Source organism: Anabrus simplex, chromosome 2 (assembly GCF_040414725.1).
Source record: "Anabrus simplex isolate iqAnaSimp1 chromosome 2, ASM4041472v1, whole genome shotgun sequence".
Taxonomy (NCBI): Eukaryota; Metazoa; Arthropoda; class Insecta; order Orthoptera; family Tettigoniidae; genus Anabrus; species Anabrus simplex.
Window position 1 is genome coordinate 44,742,325 of NC_090266.1, and position 20,686 is coordinate 44,763,010.

At 38.4% G+C, this 20,686-nt stretch overlaps 1 protein-coding gene across 14 annotated transcripts in view; it reads right to left on the reverse strand.

Moving 5' to 3' along the window:
* Positions 1–20,686, reverse strand: part of DPCoAC (dephosphocoenzyme A carrier) — a 569,632-nt gene that overhangs the window by 24,616 nt on the left and 524,330 nt on the right. For all 14 annotated transcript variants that reach the window (XM_067140249.2, XM_067140245.2, XM_067140244.2 and 11 more), the window contains one exon: positions 1,089–1,241. In XM_067140249.2, coding sequence (XP_066996350.1) covers positions 1,100–1,241 — 142 coding nt within the window. In that variant the 3' untranslated portion in view covers positions 1,089–1,099. The remainder of the gene's footprint in view (positions 1–1,088; positions 1,242–20,686) is intronic.

Sequence of the window (20,686 nt, forward strand, 5' to 3'; positions counted from 1 at the left end):
CCTGCTGCCCTATCTTCTTATTTGTTATCAGGCCAACTCCTGCATTACCCGTTTGATTTTTGTCGATAATTTCCTTGAAATCATTTAGGAAAAGGCTAGGAAAGCAACAAATAGGGAATCTGCCACCTGGGCGACTGCCCTAAATACAGATCAATATTGATTGATTGATTGATTGATTGATTGATTGATTGATTGATTGATTGATTGATTCTGCAGTTGCCTGGCCAGATATCCTGGTGCTCCTGCCAATGTACTTCACTTATACCAACTATATCTAACTTTAGTCTAACTGTTTCCCTTTACAGACTCTCTAACCTACCACAACAATTCCAAGTTCTAACTTGCCATGCCCCAACTTGTCAGTATCCATCTTCCTGATGATTGCCCCCTCTCGTGTAGTCTCCACCCGGAGATCCGAATGGGGACCATTTTACCTCCAGAATATTTTACCCGGGAGGAAGCCTTCATCAGTATATCATTTGCACAGAGAGCTTCACATCCTCGGGAGTTAGTTACGGCTGTGTTTCCCGTTACTTTCAGCCGCGTAGCAGTATCAACACAGCTAAACAATGTTAAGTATTATTACAAGGCCACATCAGTCAATCATCTATACTGCCACCCTTGCAACTTCCAAAATGCTGCTACCACATTTTCGATGAACCATTCGTTAGCTTTTGTCTCTTGGCTCGGCTCTCTTCTTCACTGGGATGAACAAGCCTCCCCATTGCGCCAAGGTCACATGGTTCGGAGGGGTGGGATTATGTTATATATATATTAGATATATGGTATCCACTTTCTACAAACAAATCAGGAAAAGTTCGAACAATCTTGTTCTTAGGAATTTTTATAGAGAACTGGTGATGAAACATTTTATGTACTATCAGCAGGAAGAAAAGTGCTTGTTGCTGCTTGTTGTTTTACAGGGACTAACATCGAAGGTCATCGGCCCTGGGAGGAAGAAAAGTAAACACACTGAAGGACAGATAACAATACTGGACATAGTTAAAGCATCTTCATTATTTTCTATTTCTACAATATTTGGATCCATTTTAATTGAATGTTTATTATCAGAGCTGAAACACACTAACCTCCCTGGGGATCACTTGTGATGCAGAGCGATCAATTCCCTTAGGAAATGACGGATGTAGTCGTATGTTGCAAAGCTGATTCCTACAGCTACTGGACCCTTCACCCAATTCATACTGAGACCCTTGAAGAATCCTCGGCGAATCCCCTCTTCCCTGCAGAAGCACAGAAATTTCATTATCACATGATATATTGTACATCATTTGGAAGCACTAAGAATAAGACAGGTTCAGTAGCATTTATATATATTGCACACATTGTTTAAAATACACAGCACAAACAAACTGGCATTCAAAGGAGTATCATGAGTATCAGCAGAGCTCATGTAAGGAAGAGAGAAGTAGGGATTGAGTCAATAAATGGTACAGGCTTGAATGTGAGATGTTCAGGTTTGAGAAGAAAAACAACAAGGCAGTTGGGAATTGGAAGATACCACTTAACTGGTCTCCAAAGAGACAGTGCAGAGAGAGACTTTTCATTAGTAAAACAACAATTAGCAAGATACTGATACACAATCAATCACAAGTGTTCTGCATTTATAGGGCTGGGTCCCTATCAGTTGTTTACCTGAATTTTTCCTAAATTTTTTAAAAGAACATGGAAAATTATTGAACATCGCCCTTGGTAAATTATTCCACCCCTAATTCCCCTTCCCATAAACAAATACAGTCGAACCTCGATATCTCAAACCTCCATTACTCCAAGTAACTTAAGTAACTTCAATTTCCCAGCCGTTTGTCCTATTTTTCACGTGTATTTATTTCCCTATTACTCAAAATTCGGTTACATGAATTTCTCGATTTCTCAAAGCACACATTTCCTCCCTTGAAGCAAAATAAAGCCTGTAACTCGAAGCTTGTGCAACATTAACTATACAATACAGCATTTGTGGTATGTGAGGAACAGTTAACAAGTGAAGAAAAGTTTATAGTGATGCTGGGAGCTAATATGATGGGAACTAAAAAAGTAAAACTTCTAATGATCGAAAAATCGGCGAAGCCTCGCTGTTTCTCGGGTGCAAATTAATTACCAGTCATGTACAAAAGCAACCCCCAAAGTTGCGGATGAGAAGTTCCGTTTATGAATCTCGGCAGCGTCGTATTGACGAGAAGCTTCAACGCGAAGGAAGGAAAGGTTAACAGTAACAAATAGAAGAGACTAACGGATTTTTCTCAAAGGTGTTAACCGAGGTATGTTTCTTGTTACACTACTGTATGTACTGTATCCTGTCTTCTAAAAAGTTACCATAATAAGGGTTATAATTAAGTGATGCTGTAAAATAGAGTTTGTTTGTAGATTCTTAACTACTATTAAAAATAATGTATTCAGTACAAGCCCGTAGATACATATGATTCAAATATGTGCTATACATGCTCGACTCCTTCATGCAAACACTCATCAGATAAGTATTTCAGATAGGAGACTATACCCCAACCCAATTGCCTTTAGTATATCCCCAGAAATATTCTTAATTCCACTTGCTTTTCTAGTTTTTAACTTTTGTATCTTTCTGTAAATATCTTTGTTTTAGTAGGAAAATGTCAGTATTACATTAGTATTAGTTTCTTCCTCTTACTTATATCCAACTATCTTTACCTACTGCAGAATAAATACTCCTGCCTTCTGTAAATCCTCACATATGTACCCCTATTGTACTGAAGTACATTAATGATTCCTGAAATGTACTTCCTGGAACCTATTTCTGCCTGAAAGTATCTACACATACTGTACCATTATTTTTGTTTGTGCTAAAATTCATATGACTACCAATTGTGCTTGCCATCCGATTACCCTCAGCTGAATTCTTCACTATATTGAATTTCCTGGTAAGTTCCTTGCCCCATCACAATTTCCTAGAAGGAATGACTGAGCTCCCTGTCTGAGAGCATGTGATAACCTCTGCTTCTATTGTACTTTTTGTAATCTCCCCTTAATTTCACAACCACTCCTAACTCTATTTATTTTCAACCTGCACCTCACTTTTAATCTCTTTATTTCTGTATTATAATATGGTTCATGGTGTGGGTTACTGTAGTCACATCCTAGTTTATGAACCACGGGCAATGGCTGAGTGACCTTGTAAGTGGTCCTCGGAGTTGGGATACCAGTTGCTACGGAATGGGAGTGGGCATCTCAGACATATTCGGGGTCATGGACCTCTTTGCGCTCAGGCGGCTAGGACTATACAATCCACCGTGGTCTCTAACCCGTTAGAGAAGAGATCCCCAATTGGACTATGTGTAAGCAGAGTAGCATTCTGCTTCACAACTTTACCGAGCTCAGAATATTTTGAGCAAGGCTCGGACCTATAGGAGAAACGAGGTCCCATCCCATTTGACAGGCGAGGAACTCCTTGGAAACAACTTGGTGAACGAAGTGGAATTTGATTGGGATCTATCAACATTAATGGGGCTTATGGAAGAAAGAAAGTAAACCTGGCTTAGTCAGCAAATAGGATACATCCGGAAGTGCTAGGAGTTAATGACATTAGTGTGGGGTAGTGCTATTCATCAGGAATACATTTTCTGTTCTTTTTTTTTTTTTTTTTCAGTGGCTTTATGTCACACTGACACAGATAGGTCTTATGGCGATGGTGGAATGGGAAAGGCCTAGAAATGGGAAGGAAGCGGCCGTGGCCTCATAGTTTCTGTTAGGCAAGTAAATGAACAAATGATATGGGGTAGATTTGAGAGTTAGAGCAATTAGGATGAGAACTGTCTCAGTGTATTCATCATGTGAGGGTGCAGATGAGAACGAAGTTGATGAGTTTTATGAAACACTGAGTGACAAGTCAGGGTCAACAGCAAGGACAGGATAGAGCTAATGGGCAATAGAACTGAAGGATATGAAAGGATGATTGGTAAATGTGGGGAAGATATGGAAGCTAATAGGAATGGGAAGCATTTGCTGGACTTCTGTGCTGGTATGCGTTTAGCAGTTATGAATACATTCTTCAAGCATAAGGCTATTCACCGCTACACATGGGAGGGTAGGGGTACCAGATTCATAATAGACTGTATCTTAACCGACTTTGAATTCAGTAAATCTGTTAGGAATGAACAGGTTTTCTGGGGATTTTTCGATGATGCAGACCACTATCTGATCTGTAGTGAACTAAGCATATCTAGGCCTAAGACAGAGAAAGTGAAACCTGTTTGCAAATGAAAAAGGGTAGAAAACCTCCAGGATGAGGAAATTACACATAAGTACATGGATATGATTGGTGAGAAATTCTGAACAGTAGACAGTAAGCAGGTTCAAGAAAGAGAATGGGTGGCATACAGGGATGCTGTAATAGAAACAGCAAGGGAATGCCTAGGAATGACTGTGTGTAAAGACAGAAAAAAGCGAACATCTTGCTGAAATGATGAAATGAGAGCAGCTTGTAAACGTAAACAGAGGCCTATCAGAAATGGCTCCAAACAAGGGCTCATGCAGACAAGGAACTGTACGTACGTGAAAGAAACAGAGCAAAACAAAGAGTTATTGAATCCAAAAAGAGGTCATGAGAAGATTTTGGTAATAACCTGGAAAGGCTATGTCATGCAGCAGGGAAACCTTTTCTGGACAGTAATAAATAATCTTAGGAAAGGAGGCAAAAAGGAAATGAACGGTGTTTTGGGTGATTCCGGTGAACTCATAATAGATCCCAGAGAATCACTGGACAGGTGGAGGGGATAATTTGAAAATCTTCTCAACGTAAAAGGAAATCTTCCTGGTGGTGTCACCAAGAACCAAGCTCATGGGGAGGAGGAAAATGATGTTGATGTAATTACGCCTGAGGAAGTGTAAAGGATGGTAAATAAACTCCACTGTCATACAGCAGCAGGAATAGATGAAATTAGACCTGAAATGGTGAAGTATATTGGGAAGGCAGGGATGAGATGGCTTCACAGAATAATTTATTATTTATTTATTTATTCCTGACTTACATTTGTGGCGAAGTTAGGGCTCACGGCCCTCTCTTACACTTAACCTCCATAAACAATAAAATTTAAAAATGTAAACATAAAAGCAAGACATAGAAATTCTAAAAGGACATAATACTACGGACAGATAATTCTAAGACTAAGTTAGGCCTACATATCATTACGGCAATTAGTGTGACAATAATAATAATAATAATAATAATAATAATAATAATAATAATAAATGAAGAAAACCCATTCACAAAACAAACACATACTGATTCACACAACTCAGTTTTATGTTCCCAGGAAAAACTTTCGGCAGGCAGATTTGAATTTATGAGAGGAAGTAAGGTGCCAAATGTCCATTGGGAGTGCATTCCAGAGTCTCGATGCAGTAACTAAAAAGGAATGATTGTAGGAATTTGTTCGACTTAGTGGAATTTCAAGTAGGGAACCAGAATGGGTACTAATTTCATGGAATGAGGTAAGGAAACGAAAATTAGAAGAGAGGTAAGTAGGAGTGTTCGTCGAGAGCACTTGGTAAACAAGTGTCATTAGGTGAAAATTCCTTCGTTCATTTATGCGTAGCCATCCCAATGTTTTGAAATATGGTGTGACATGAGCGTCATGTCGCAGTTGGAAGGCATATCGTATGCATGAGTTTTGTGCTCGCTGAAGTCTCAAAGCTTGTTCAGCATTTAGATTGACTAGTACCATATCACAGTAGTCTAGAATTGGGAATAGTAGTGCTTGGATTAATTTTAATTTAAGTTTTTGAGGAAAAGAATTCTTGTGACATTTCAGGGCATATAGAGCTGCATGAACCTGTCTACATACATTTGTTACATGTTCATTCCAGGTCAGATTCTCATTCATGGAGATTCCAAGGTTAGTTACATTTTTTTAAAACGGTACAGCAATGTCATTGATTATGATTGGAGGAGGATTGATACTGCTTATTACATATAATAATTTAGAGTTTCCTATGATAATACTTTGTGTTTTACAAGGATTTAGGATTAAGTGGTTGTTTTTAGCATAGGTGGTAAGCCTTTCAATATCCGAATTAATACGCTGAACTGTTTCATGTAAATTGTTTGTAGTGGTGTGTTTGTATATCTGCAGATCATCAGCATATAAGTGGTAGTTGTAATACTGAAGTGTGGAAGATATGTCATTAATATGCAAGACGAACAGTAAAGGTCCTAGAACAGACCCTTGAGGGACACCGGATGATTTTACAGCCCATTGGGATCTTTGAGTGTTTACCACAATGCACTGACGACGATTTGTAAGGCACGACTTCCATTTCTGAAGCCAGATTGCAATGGGACAAAAAGAGAATGTCTGGTTAAGAATTCTACTAGCTGCTCGTGTACAACTCGTTCAAGAACTTTCGAGAGAGGGGTAAGAATCAAAAAAGGCAGGTAATCAGATGGCGCATTTGCAATGGTACCAGTATGCTTTAATATTGGGGTTACTAGAGCATCCTTCCATGCAGTTGGAAACGTCCCTGTGGTGAGACAGTGGTTTACAATGTGGCTAATAATTGGTAGGACCGCGCCAATAATATTTTTTATAAAGCCTATTGGGATGTTATCTGTTCCTTTAGCTTGTGACTTAATTGAATTCAAAATACGCTTTACATCATTTACACTGACATAGTGAAAAGATAAATTATGTTCGTTTTCTGTAGGGTCACTGTTTCTTTTATTTTGATTGATACGATTTTGAGGTTGAGATTCCTTTATTGGGTTAGTTACGAAGTGAGAGTTAAGTGTATCGAGAGATATAGTTGGCACATGTGGCTCTTCCAACTCCCATACCCAAAGTTCATTCCAGGTTTCACGTGCATTTAAGTTCCTTGTTACATTTTTAATGTGATTAAATTTGCTATTGCGAATTAATTGCTTTGTTCTGTTACGTAAAAGACGATACTGTTAAAAATCTAGTTCATTATTTGTTTCCTTGTATCGGCGAAACATAGCGTCACAGCGAGCCATTGTTGCTTTTATATCACTTGTTAACCACGATGCAGGTGAGCGAGTGACTCTAGCTTGCCTAACTGGAGCATGTTTGTCATATAGTCCTATGAGTAGAGAGTTAAATGTGTCATGCAACTGCTTTATATCTTCCCAAGGTAAAGTGTACGCATCGTTTTGGAGTTGTTGTAGATCAATATTTTTCAGATCCCTGTAACTAATGTATATAGCTTTGTATTTTGGTACACGTAGAGAGTAGCACAGGTAAATTAAGTCATGAGTTGAGATGCCAGGTACAGGAAATTGACCATACTTAAGAACTTTATGCTGGTTATTTTGTAATCAGGAGGTCAATTCCAGTATGGCTTGTATATCTAAGTGTATGAACGTTATTAGTTGCGTCCAGTGGTAAGATGGTCATGTCGATGGAGGTAAATAGGTTGCTGATTTGGTCTGATTTGCCAGTCGGGGCTAAGATATTTGAGTTAAAGTCACCAAGAAGTAGTATATGCTCGTAGGTTGGTACTAGTTTGAGAAGGTCAGATATGTTAGTATCATTCGGTGGTTTATAGACAACTCCTATCAATACTTTTTGACGGTTAATTATGGTGTCAGCAAACATATATTCCATATGTGGAGTGATGCCAGATGATGATTTGATAATAATTCTACATTTAATATCATCTCTACAATATACTACTACACCACCACCACGCCTGGCAGTGCGATCATGCTGATAGAGAGTATATCCTTCTAGTTTTACAAGGGTAGAGCTAATTTTATCGGACAACCAGGTTTCAGTAATACACATAATATGCATGTTACAGGTTGATATTATTGAATGAACTTCATCTATGTGACTGAGGAGTGAGAGAGAATTGATATGGCAACACGGCAGACTTCTCGAGAACTGAGAGAGAGATTGTTTCAATAGCAGTTCAGTAGGCTGAGGGTTGGGGACAGTTGGTGAAGGAGGTTTATTTTCGTCTTGGAATACACTCGGATCAATGACACTCAGGAATGCCTCATCTACTGTAACAGTAGTTTCAAGGACACCAGCTGCTGACATGTTTAAAGGGTAGGTAACAAATTCAATCAATCAATCAATCAATACTGATCTGCATTTAGGGCAGTCGCCCAGGTGGCAGATTCCCTATCTGTTGCTTTCCTAGCCTTATCCGAAATGATTTCAAAGAAATTGGTAATTTATTGAACATCTCCCTTGGTAAGTTATTCCAATCCCTAACTCCCCTTCCTATAAATGAATATTTGCCCCAGTTTGTCCTCTTGAATTCCAACTTTATCTTCATATTGTGATCTTTCCTATTTTTATAGACGCCATTCAAACCTATTCGTCTACTAATGTCATTCCACGCCATCTCTCCGCTGACAGCTCGGAACATACCACTTAGTCTAGCAGCTCTTCTTCTTTCTCTCAATTCTTCCCAACCCAAACATTGCAACATTTTTGTAACGCTACTCTTTTGTCGGAAATCACCCAGAACAAATCGAGCTGCTTTTCTTTGGATTTTTTCCAGTTCTTGAATCAGGTAATCCTGGTGAGGGTCCCATACACTGGAACCATACTCTAGTTGGGGTCTTACCAGAGACTTATATGCACTCTCCTTTACATCCTTACTACAACCCCTAAACACCCTCATAACCATGTGCAGAGATCGGTACCCTTTATTTACAATCCCATTTATGTGATTACCCCAGTGAAGATCTTTCCTTATATTAACACCTAGATACTTACAATGATCCCCAAAAGGAACTTTCACCCCATCAACGCAGTAATTAAAACTGAGAGGACTTTTCCTATTTGTGAAACTCACAACCTGACTTTTAGCCCCGTTTATCAACATACCATTGCCTGCTGTCCATCTCACAATATTTTCGAGGTCACGTTGCAGTTGCTGACAATCTTGTAACTTACTTATCACTCTATAGAGAATAACATCATCCGCAAAAAGCCTTACCTCCGATTCCACTCCTTTACTCATATCATTTATATATATAAGAAAACATAAAGGTCCGATAACACTGCCCTGAGGAACTCCCCTCTCAACTATTACAGGGTCAGACAAAGCTTCACCTACTCTAACTCTCTGAGATCTATTTTCTAGAAATATAGCAACCCATTCAGTCAATCTTTTGTCTAGTCCAATTGCACTCATTTTTGCCAGTAGTCTCCCATGATCCACCCTATCAAATGCTTTAGACATGTCAATCGCGATACAGTCCATTTGACCTCCAGAATCCAAGATATCTGCTATATCTTGCTGGAATCCTACAAGTTGAGCTTCAGTGGAATAACCTTTCCTAAAACCGAATTGCCTTCTATCGAACCAGTTATTAATTTCACAAACATGTCTAATATAATCAGAAAGAATGCCTTCCAAAAGCTTACATACAATGCATGTCAAACTTACTGGCCTGTAATTTTCAGCTTTATGTCTATCACCCTTTCCTTTATACACAGGAGCTGCTATAGCAACTCTCCATTCATCTGGTATAGCTCCTTCGGTCAAACAATAATCAAATAAGTACTTCAGATATGGTACTATATCCCAACCCATTGTCTTTACTATATCCCCAGAAATCTGATCAATTCCAGCCGCTTGTCTAGTTTTCAACTTTTGTATCTTATTGTAAATGTCATTGTTATCATATGTAAATTTTATTACTTCTTTGGCCTTAGTCTCTTCCTCTATCTCGACATTATCCTTGTAACCAACAATCTTTACATACTGCTGACTGAATACTTCTGCCTTTTGAAGATCCTCACATACACACTCCCCTTGTTCATTAATTATTCCTGGAATGTCCTTCTTGGAACCTGTTTCTGCCTTAAAATACCTATACATACCCTTCCATTTTTCACTGGAACAAACACTGATAATACACACACACTGACAGACACACGCAGATAATTACGTATACTTAGCATATGTTTGAACATTTATTTCTCTATTATAATAAGGTGGGTCTTTACCATTTCCTACCACCTTTAAAGGTACAAACCTGTTTTCACATTCCTCAATAATTGCTTTAAACCCATCCCAGAGTCTATTTACATTTTTATTTACCGTTTTCCACCGAACATAGTTACTTCTTAAAAACTGCCTCATGCCTGCTTTATCAGCCATATGGTACTGCCTAATAGTCCTACTTTTAAGACCTTCCTTTCTAACACATTTATTTTTAACTACGACAAAAACAGCTTCAAGATCACTAACACCATCTATTACTTCGGTTTCTCTACAGAGCTCATCTGGTTTTACCAGCACCACATCCAGGATATTTTTCCCTCTAGTTGGTTCCATCACTTTCTGAATCAGCTGTCCTTCCCATATTAGCTTATTTCCCATTTGTTGGTCATGATTCCTGTCGTTCGCATTTCCTTTCCAATTGACATTTGGTAAATTCAGATCCCCTTTCCCGAAGGTCTCACCACCTTGACGAAGGCAAAATATATTTTGCCGGGTGTTTATTGGAGGCTTGCATGGTCAAATGATCCTTAGAGCTATGCTGGCAGGAGCATCTGCTCCTGGTAGGGCCACCCAAGTTGGACAGGTCTAAGGTGATGATCCAGACTAAGAGTGATACCCTGGTCCGCCAGGTTGGGGGTTGAGCGTAGGGTTAACTCCCCTACCTCATAAAAAAACAACTGTTACGGATACCTTAAGAATGAATAAAGCAGCACTGGAAAATTGGTGATGAACCGGAGAGAAAAACGGCTAAAGAGAAGGAAAAAGGATATTATATTAGCAATGTGGAATGTTAAGACACGGAAGAGACCTGGCAAGTTGAAAGAATTAAGTAATGAAATGTATAAGTATGGAGTGAAAATAGCAGCTCTACAGGAACTAAGATGGAAAGGGCAAGGGATGATGATGTCTGGACAACATATCTTGATGTACAGTGGAGAAGAAGCAGGCAGTAATGGCACAGGATTCCTCACACATAAGTTGGTAAAGCAAAGCGTGATCAACTTTACTCCAATCAATGATAGGATGTGCTCTGTGAGAATTAGGGCAAAATTCTTGAACGTAACTGTGTTTTGTGTGTACGCCCCTACTGAGGAGGCAGAAGATGAGAAGAAAGATGCATTTTATACTAAATTGGAGGAAGAAATTAATAAAGTTCAAAGACATGATGTGAAAATTATCCTTGGAGATTTAAATGCAAAAATTGGAAGAGAGGAGGTGTACAAACACTTAGTAGGGAAAGAAAGCCTGCATGAAGTAAGTAATGATACCGGATTGAGATTGATTGATTTTGTGAGTGGAAAGCAGATGATAATTAAAAGTACTTGGCATCCTAAGAAAAACATTCACAATGAGACCTGGATTTCACCAGATGGTGTGACAAGAAATCAAATGGACCATGTTATCATAGACAGGCAACAAGCATCAGATATTATGGATGTTAGAAGCTGCAGAGGTGCTGATGCAGATACAGACCACTATCTTGTTAGAGTCAACTACAGACAAAAAATAGATTTGGCAAGAACGGAAAGTAAGAAGAAAGGCAAAGCACAATATTGAAGGTCTAAAAAATGAGGAATTGCAAGAGAAATACAAAAAGAAAATGGCTGAATCTTTGGAAATAAAAAGCGAATTATAGGAGAAAGGAGAAGTGGAAGATAAATGGGAGATACTGAAAACAACTATCAGTGAAGTTGCAGATAGTACCCTGGGAAAGAAGAAATTGGTAAAGAGAGCAGAATGGTTTGGTGAGGAATGTTCAACATTAATCCAAGAGAGGAATGATGCTAGGAACAGAATGCTTCAAAGGAGAACAAGACAAACAGTAGAAGAGTATAGAGAGAAATGAAGAAGAGCAGATAAGATATGCATATATAAGAAAAGAGCTTTTGAAAGAAAGAAAATTGAAGAACTGGATGAAATGAAGGATAGAAAGGAGGTTCGAAAGTTCTATGAAAGAACAAAAGACCTTAAGAGAGGATTTCAACCAAGAGCTGTTTTCTTCAAGGATAAAGATGGAAACCTTCTGGGTGATAAAAGCAAAGTGCTTGGAAGATGGGTTGAAGAAAATAATATGAAGGTTAATGGAGGCAAATCAACTGTTACAACTTTTACAAAAAGGAACTTTAAAACTGAATTTGAATATACTTTGGATGAGGTAGTTATCCCAAAAGATGGCAAGTGCAAATACTTAGGTGTGAGATTTGAAAGTAATTTGCACTGGAAGGGTCATATTGATGACATTGTTGGGAAAGCATACAGATCGTTACATGTCATAATGAGGCTACTTAAAAGATGCAACAAAGAATTAAAAGAAAAAAGTTACTTGAGTATGGTTCGTCCATTATTGGAATATGCAAACAGTGTTTGGGATCCTCACCAAGAATACCTAATAAAAGAAATAGATAGTATGCAGAGGAAAGCAGCAAGATTTGTAACAGGGGATTTCAGGAGAAAAAGTAGTGTATCAGAAATGTTAAAGGAACTTGGGTGGGAAACTTTAAGTAAGAGAAGGGAGAAAACTAGACTTATAGGATTATATAGAGCCTATACAGGAGAAGAAGCATGGGGAAATATCCGTGAGAGGCTTCAGTTGGAAAATAATTATATCGGCAGGACTGACCACAAATATAAAATTAGAAGGAATTTTAGCAGAAGCGATTGGGGTAAATTTTCATTCATTGGGAAGGGTGTGAAGGAGTGGAACAGTTTACCAGGGGTAGTGTTTGATCCTTTTCCAAAATCTGTACAGATATTCAAGAAGAGAATAAACAGCAACAGAGAAAATAAATGAAGTGTTAGAGGGCATTCGACCAGTGCAGGGTATTGTAAATAAAAAAAATGTGTGTGAATAAATTAATTCCATCCCCTGGTCTAAGGAGTTTGGACAGCCAAAGTAGGGGACTGCCTGTAGGGGTGAAGTACAGTGGGGACTTCGAGGGCCCTGGGACCGCTACGGTAGCTGTGAAGGCCCTTCAGGAACTCTGAAAAGTGGTGGCGAAAGGGGCTCTGGTTAAGACGCAGCAGGTCGTTATGCTACTTAGGATCCAAAACGGGTAAAAAAAAAAAAAAATAGTAAATAAATAAATGCAATGTAAATATTAATCTTATACCAGTTGTATAGTATCAATTAAAGTAATTCCACATACTGTATATCAGTTGACTATATTTGTAAGTAGTACAGGAGATATTATAAGTAGAATTTTGTAAACAATATAAATTTATTAAGGATGAGCTGCGTGTTTAATAGAAAACATTGTTAGCATAAATTGTATAATATTGTATTATAGGAAAATTTTCTTCTCTTGTTAATTTAATATTTAGTGCTTGACAATAATGTATTTTAGTGTACCATTTGCCACCGAGGTAGACACCTCATTTGCAAATAAAGAGATTTTGATTTTGATTTGATTTGAAAAGACTCTTAAGATAAGTGATGTAAGGATAGGTCCGCCGATCACTCAGGCTGCTCAAGGTTCCTCAACCCATATTGAAGTGGGAATTAATTCTTTGGATCTTACCAAGTTCATGTTTACGTTTATTTTCCGGAACCAAACTACAGAACACACATAGTGTCAACTTCATATGACAATAAACCTCACAGCATAATTTAACAGTTTTAGAAAACTAAAGTTATATATAAGCTGGACAAACCGCCATGGGTATACAACAATGGAGTCATCATTTTAACGGATTTTAAAATGGAATGCAACTTCATCTACCATATTTTATTTTATATTCACCTGTGCAAATGTTATAGTGTGTTTTTAAAGTTGTTTTAAAGTCATATTTCATATTCATCCATGCAGATGTTATAGTGTGTATAAAGTTGTTTTAGGGTTTTATTGTGTTTGCCCGATTTGACTTTGTGGCTGATGATGGCACATATCTGGTGCCGAAACTAGTACCTCATTTGAATGATATATGATTCTTTCACGTTAACAAATATCTTTGTATTGAATAGGAGGAACCCTCTTTTTAAATATTGTAACTATTTAGGTATCTGGAGAGTGCTACTTGTAATATAATCTTCCACCCATGTGCACCAAATGTCAGCCTGGATTCTGTTATACTGCTATACCAAGGAACTTACGATCCTTAAAAGACTCTGTTGTCATTGCTCCAAATGACGAACCGACCCCCCACTCACCCACCCACCCACCCACCACTGATCTGCATTTAGGTGCAAGAGTCTCTATCTGTTGTTTGCCTAGTCTTTTCTTAAATAACTGCAAAGAATTTGGAAATTTATTGAACATCTCCCTTGGTAAATTATTCCAATCCCTAACTCCTCTTCCTGTAAACGAAACTTGTGCCAATTTGTCCTCTTGAATTCCAACTTTATCTTCATATTGTGATCTTTCCTACTTTCAAAGACAGCACTCCCTTATTCATCTACTGCATGTCCTTGTTGAAATAATCTAGTGTTAGTTACAATAAAAACTACTTTCCCTCCTTACCGAATGACTGTTGGTTTGGACTGTTTTCCAACACTGACTTCTCTTCAGTATTGTGCCAATTTTTGCAGGATAGAGATTCAAGGCAGACATGGGAAAAAGGCTAGCATATATGAACAAAAGCGTGCTATGGCATGTGCTTACAAGATTTGCTTGGTCAAACCAGCAGCAAGCTGAAAAATTAGGAATTTCTGAATTTGGTGTTCGCTCTGCCTTGAAGTGAATACAACAGACAGGCACTCTCAAGGATAGAGTATGAGGTGAACATACTAGAAGAACATTTGCTGCTGAAGATAAATACATATTGATCTTAAACAAGCATTGCACGTTCCAATGAAGCAGATAGCCCAGCCAAAGGTACAACCATACTGGATGAGTATCTGTTGAGAGACCAGACTAATTAGTTGTTCATCGAAATGTGGGGGTAGCAGCCTTTGGGAAGTTGCAAGGGCAGCAGTTCGAACAATTGACTAATACGGCCTTGTAATTATATTTAACATGGTTTGGCTGCATTGATACTGATAAATGAATGAAAGCAATGGGAAACTACAGCTGTAACTAACTCCTGAGGACATGCAGCTCTCTCTGTATGAATGAATGATATACTGTTGATGGCTTCCTCCCAGGTAAAATATTACAGAGGTAAAACAGTCTCCAGTCAGGTCTCTGGGTGGGTTAGAAGTTTGAATTGTTGTGGTAGGTTAGAGAATCTGGAAAGGGAAATGGATAGACTAGAGTTAGATGTAATCAGTGTATGTTAAGTAGGTTGGCAGGAAGAGCAGGATTTTTCGTCAGACGACTACAGAATTATCAACACAAAATCAAACAGGGGAAACGCAGGTGTTGGTCTGATAACAAATTAAAAAAAAAAAATGGGCAACAGGTTTGCTACTATGACAAGCGTAGTGAACGAATTATTGTTATCAAGATATTGTAATATTCACCACAACAGTGCAGCTCTATATGCCTACTAGTTTAACAGTTGATAAAGAAATTGAAATAATATATCAAGAGATAGAAGATTTAATACAATACATAAAAGGAGACGATAATTTAATTGTGATTGGAGACTGGAATCTAGTGGTAGGCCAAGGAAGGGAATGCCGTAGGAGAATTTGGACTGGGACAAAGGAATGAAAGAGAAAGTCAGCTGGTTGAATTCAGCACTGATCTTAATTTAGTCCTTGCTAATACTGGTTCAAACACCACAAACAATGGCTGCATATGTGGACTAGACCTGGAGACACAGGAGGGTATTGAATAGACTTCATCATGAATTAGGCAGAGATTCAAAAACCAGGTTCTGGATTGCTAAACCTTTCCAGGAGCAGATGTGAACTCTGACCAATACTTGGTGGTCATGAAATGTCATCTGAAGTTGGAGAAATTGAAGAATGGAAGGAATACAAGAAGATGGGATCTAGATATTTTGAAAGAAGAAGGTGTGAGGGATTGTTTGGATCGTTTCAAAGAACATGTTGCACAAGGACTAAAAGAAAATGCTCAATGAAACACAATAGATGAAGAGTGGGCAGTCATGAAGAATGAGATCAGTAGGGCTGCTGAAGGCAAGTTAGGAAGAAAGGTAAGACCAAGTGAAGAATCAGTGATATCACATCTGACTGATGAATGGCAAAAATACAAGAATGCAAACAATGAGGAAGGCAGAAAAGAACACAGGAGATTAAACAATGAAGTAGATAGAAAGTGCAGGACAGCTAAGGAAGAATGGCTGAAGGAGAAGTGCAGGGATATTGATGGTTGCATGGTCCTAGGAAAGGTAGATGCTGCATACAGGGAATTCAAGGAAGTCTTTGGAGAAAGAAAAACTAGGTCTATGAATATTAAAGAGTACAGATGGAAAACCACTTCTAGGGAAAGAAGACATGGCAGAAAGGTGGCAGGAACATATTCAACAATTGTATAAGGTAAAGACATAGATGATACAGTTCTGAAACAAGAAGAGGCTGTTGATGCTGATGAACTGGGAGACCCAATTTTGAGGTCAGAATTCGACAGATCTTTGAGGGACCTAAATAGAAAAAAGGCACTGATGGCATATGCTGAGAATTACTGACTGCCTGAGGACAAACCAGCATGGCGAGGTTATACCATTTAGTGTGTAAGACGTATGAGAGAGGAGGTTTTTTGTTAAGGATTAAGCCATATTTTTCAGTGTCAACTTAGCTAAATACAACAAAAGCATAGTCAGTCAAACACACAGCAATTACAATATAAATTATAACATGATAAACATACAGTACCTGTAAAAATACACACTATTATACAAAGAATGACATGTTTCGTTCTATAAGAACAGCCTCAGATTCTATCAAATCACTTAAAACGTACTTATATACTATATTTACGTGAATAAGCCCCGCACCCTAACTTTAGGAAGGCTGATTTTGAAAAAAAAAAATGCCAACATTGACTGAAATAAAACCTGCACCCCAATTTCATGCCTCAATAAAATAAAAAATGTGGGTATTATTCACGTAAATACGGTATGTACAGTGCTGTTTACATTGTGTAAACTTGTCAATGATAGAGAGTTTAGTGATACCATGAAACATTAACGACAAAAAATAAATTTACAAGTATTAATATAATGAAAAACTTGCGTACTTATCTAGACTGCCGATGCTAAGACCATTGTCACCAAACACTATTTCAGGACTGTGGTCATGGAAAGTTTGGGGTAAAGCACACTGCTCGTGGAGAACGGAGGGGAAGCATGGGAGGGGCCTTGTGGAGCGTTGTGGATCTCTCATATTGGATGATGAAATCGAGTATACTGTGCCGTGGAGAGAGGAGGGGATGGGGTAGTAGGGCGAAGCAAGTGGAGCGCTTTGGAACCTTCTATCAAAACTGGAGAGGGGAGAGAAGGTTATTGACCTACTTTATGTTAAAATGTACTTTTATGAAATGGATGAATGCAAATTAATGATTTTAGGTGAATAAAGTAAGGAATTGAAATACAGACTAACTATTAAATGTTAAATATTATGATAAAAGCCAATTTAATGAGTAAGTGTTGACCGGATGTTATGTGAGTAGAGCGAAGAGGGGGTAATTTTTTAAGTGTGTATGGTCACTTAGTTTATTTACATTAGCATTTCTTGCGATGTTAATTTCTGTTGCTTCCTTTATTTTCAAAGATTTACTTTTATTATTGATGTGTAAAATTTTTAGATCTGTCTTGATGTCTGTGAAATGGTGTGAACAGTCGTATATGTGCTCCCTAAAGGCTGAATGCTGATTATATCTGATCGCGTTTTTTGTGTTCTTTGTGTCTTGTGTGGAAATTACGTTTTATTTGACCTATATATGAACTCAAGTGCCAAGAACCTAACTGCAATGCCACATGTATAGGTCAAACAGAACGTAATTCACACACAAGATACAAAGAACATCAAAATGCGATCAGATATAATCGGCATTCAGCCTTCGGGGAGCACAATTATGATTGTTCACACCATTTCACAGACATCAACACAGATCTAAAAATTTTACACATCGAAAATAAAAGTAAATCTGTGAATATAAAGTAAGCAATAGAAATTTACATCACAAAAAATGCTAATGTAACTAACCTAAATGAGCATACAAACTTAAAATATTCCTCCCCTCTTTGCTCTACTCACATAAGATCTGGACAACACTTACTTGTTAAATTAGCTTTTATCATAATACAGTAAAACCTGCCTTAACGGACACCTCTCACCGGTGGACACCCCTCATTGGCAGATGATTTTCTAGGTCTGTAATTAAATGCCATGTTGTGTATGAGTAATTTACCCCTCTTATACGGACACCCTATATTACGGACGCAGACATACCATAGCCACGAGAAACTCCAATTAAACCTCTCCTAACGGACACTTTCTTTTTTAAAAAATACTGTATTTGTGACCTGTACAGTATGTATTCACTTACTTTTTGCACAGGCGGTACTTCCAAGAATCGCAGACACCGTAACTTTTGATCCACACTGTACACATTCTTGGAAGGCAACACTAAGCTACGCTATCACTTCCGGAAGTTGTGTGATCTCTCATGCTCGACAGCGCTGGAATTCGTACCTTCGCTGTCAGGTTACCTTTCATTGACTCGTGGGCTTTTGATGTGTTCAATTTTATGTTAGTAAGTTGGTGTAAACATGGCACCGAGGAAGTTTTTAACTTTAAAAGAAAAGGCAGGCATAATAGACTATCATAAACGTGAGAAGTGTGGTGTGCATAAACTGTCCGAAGTGTTTAAGATTGGAAAGACACAGGCAGCTGAAATTGTGAAAAAGCAAGAGGAACTAGTGAAAGAATGGCATTTAAATGGCAACAAACAGCACATTAAACTGTTTCAAAGTGGTAGTGGAGCTCTCATTGACAGGGCAACGCTAGAGTGGTTTGCGAAAATAAGAAGTCAGAATGTCCCTGTGTCAGGACCAATGATACAAGCAAAAGTGTTAGAATTCGCGACAGAATTAGGTATTGGAGATTTCAAAGCCTCGAATGGCTGGCTAGAAAGATTCAGAAAGCGACATGGTATCAACTTCAGAGTGATTTGCGGAGAATCATCCAGTGTTAATACGGAGATTGTTGAAAACTGGCAAGAAAAAAACCTTCAATCATAGACGGGTATGCTCCGGAAAATATTTTGAATGCCGATGAAACTGGATTACTTTTTCCATGCTTTACCCGACAAAACTTTGTGTTTCAAAGGAGAACATTGTACTGGTGGAAAAGTTGTGAAAGAACGTCTTACGGTCTTGTTATGTGCAAGTATGAGGGAAGAACAGGAGGAGCCCCTTGTGATAGGAAAACCTGCAAAACCAAGGTGTTTTAAGAATGTGGACGTTAGAAGTTTGGCATTGAATGGAAAGCGAATACGGAAACAGAGATGACCAGAGAAATAATGAGAGAATGGCTAGAACAATTGGGCAGAAAAATTATATGCCAGGAGCGAAAAGTGTTATTATAATAAGAAATTATTATGTTAATAAAAACCACCTTTCCAATACTCAATGTCCTTTATATTAGGATAAAACCATTTAATTACAAGTAGACATGTTTCGCTCAATCATAGTGAGCATCATCAGCTATAGATAACATAAACCATGGTGGGTCAGGGCCCTGATCCTGGTATATATAACGAAAAAATGTCTAATATACATTGATAAAATATGAATTTTAACAATTTAAAAATAATCAATAAGATTATATTATGTCTATTAAAACAAATTGATCATTAAAATTACTTAAAATGTAAACTGGAATGAATGACTTAAAATGTTAATATAGTATGTAGTGATTAGATGATGGTTCATGTTTGTGGGTTACTGTAGTCACGTCCTAGTTCGTGAACCATGGGCAACGGCTGAGTGGCCTAGTAAGTGGTCCTGAGAGTCAGGATACCAGTTGCTATGGAATGGGAGTGGGCATCTCGGACATATTCTGAGTCCTGGCCCTCCTTATGCTCAGGCGGCTAGGACTACACAATCCACCGGTGGTCCATAACCTGTTAGAGGAGAGATCCTCACTTGGACTATGTGCAAGTAGGGTAGCATCCTGCTTCATGAATCTACCGAGCTCAGAACCTTTTAAGCAAGCCTCGGACCTATGGGAGTAACGGAGTCCCACACCCATTTGACAGGCGAGGGACTCCTTGGAAACAACTTGGCGAACGAAATGGAATTCGATGGGGAGCTATCAATATTAATGGGGCTTATGGAAGAAAGAAAGTAGAACTGGCTAAGTCAGCAAAGAGGATGCATCTGGATGTGCTAGGAGTAAGTGATATTCGGGTAAGGGGAGATAACGAGGAAGATATAGGAGATTATAAAGTGTACTTGACGGGTGTTAGAAAGGGAAGGGCAGAGTCTGGGGTAGGGCTCTTTATCAGGAATACCATTGCACGGAACATAGTTTCTGTTAGGCACGTAAATGAGCGAATGATGTGGGTAGATTTGTTATTTGGAGGAATTAGGACAAGAATTGTGTCCGTGTATTCACCATGTGAGGGTGCGGATGAGGATGAAGTTCACATGTTTTATGAAGCATTGAGTGACATCGTGGTCAGGGTCAACAGCAAGGATAGAATAGTGCAAATGGGCGATTTCAATGTGAGAGTTGGAAATAGAACTGAAGGATACGAAAGGGTGATTGGTAAATGTGGGGAAGATATGGAAGCTAATGGGAATGGGAAGCGTTTGCTGGACTTCTGTGCTAGTATGGGTTTAGCTGTTACAAATACATTCTTCA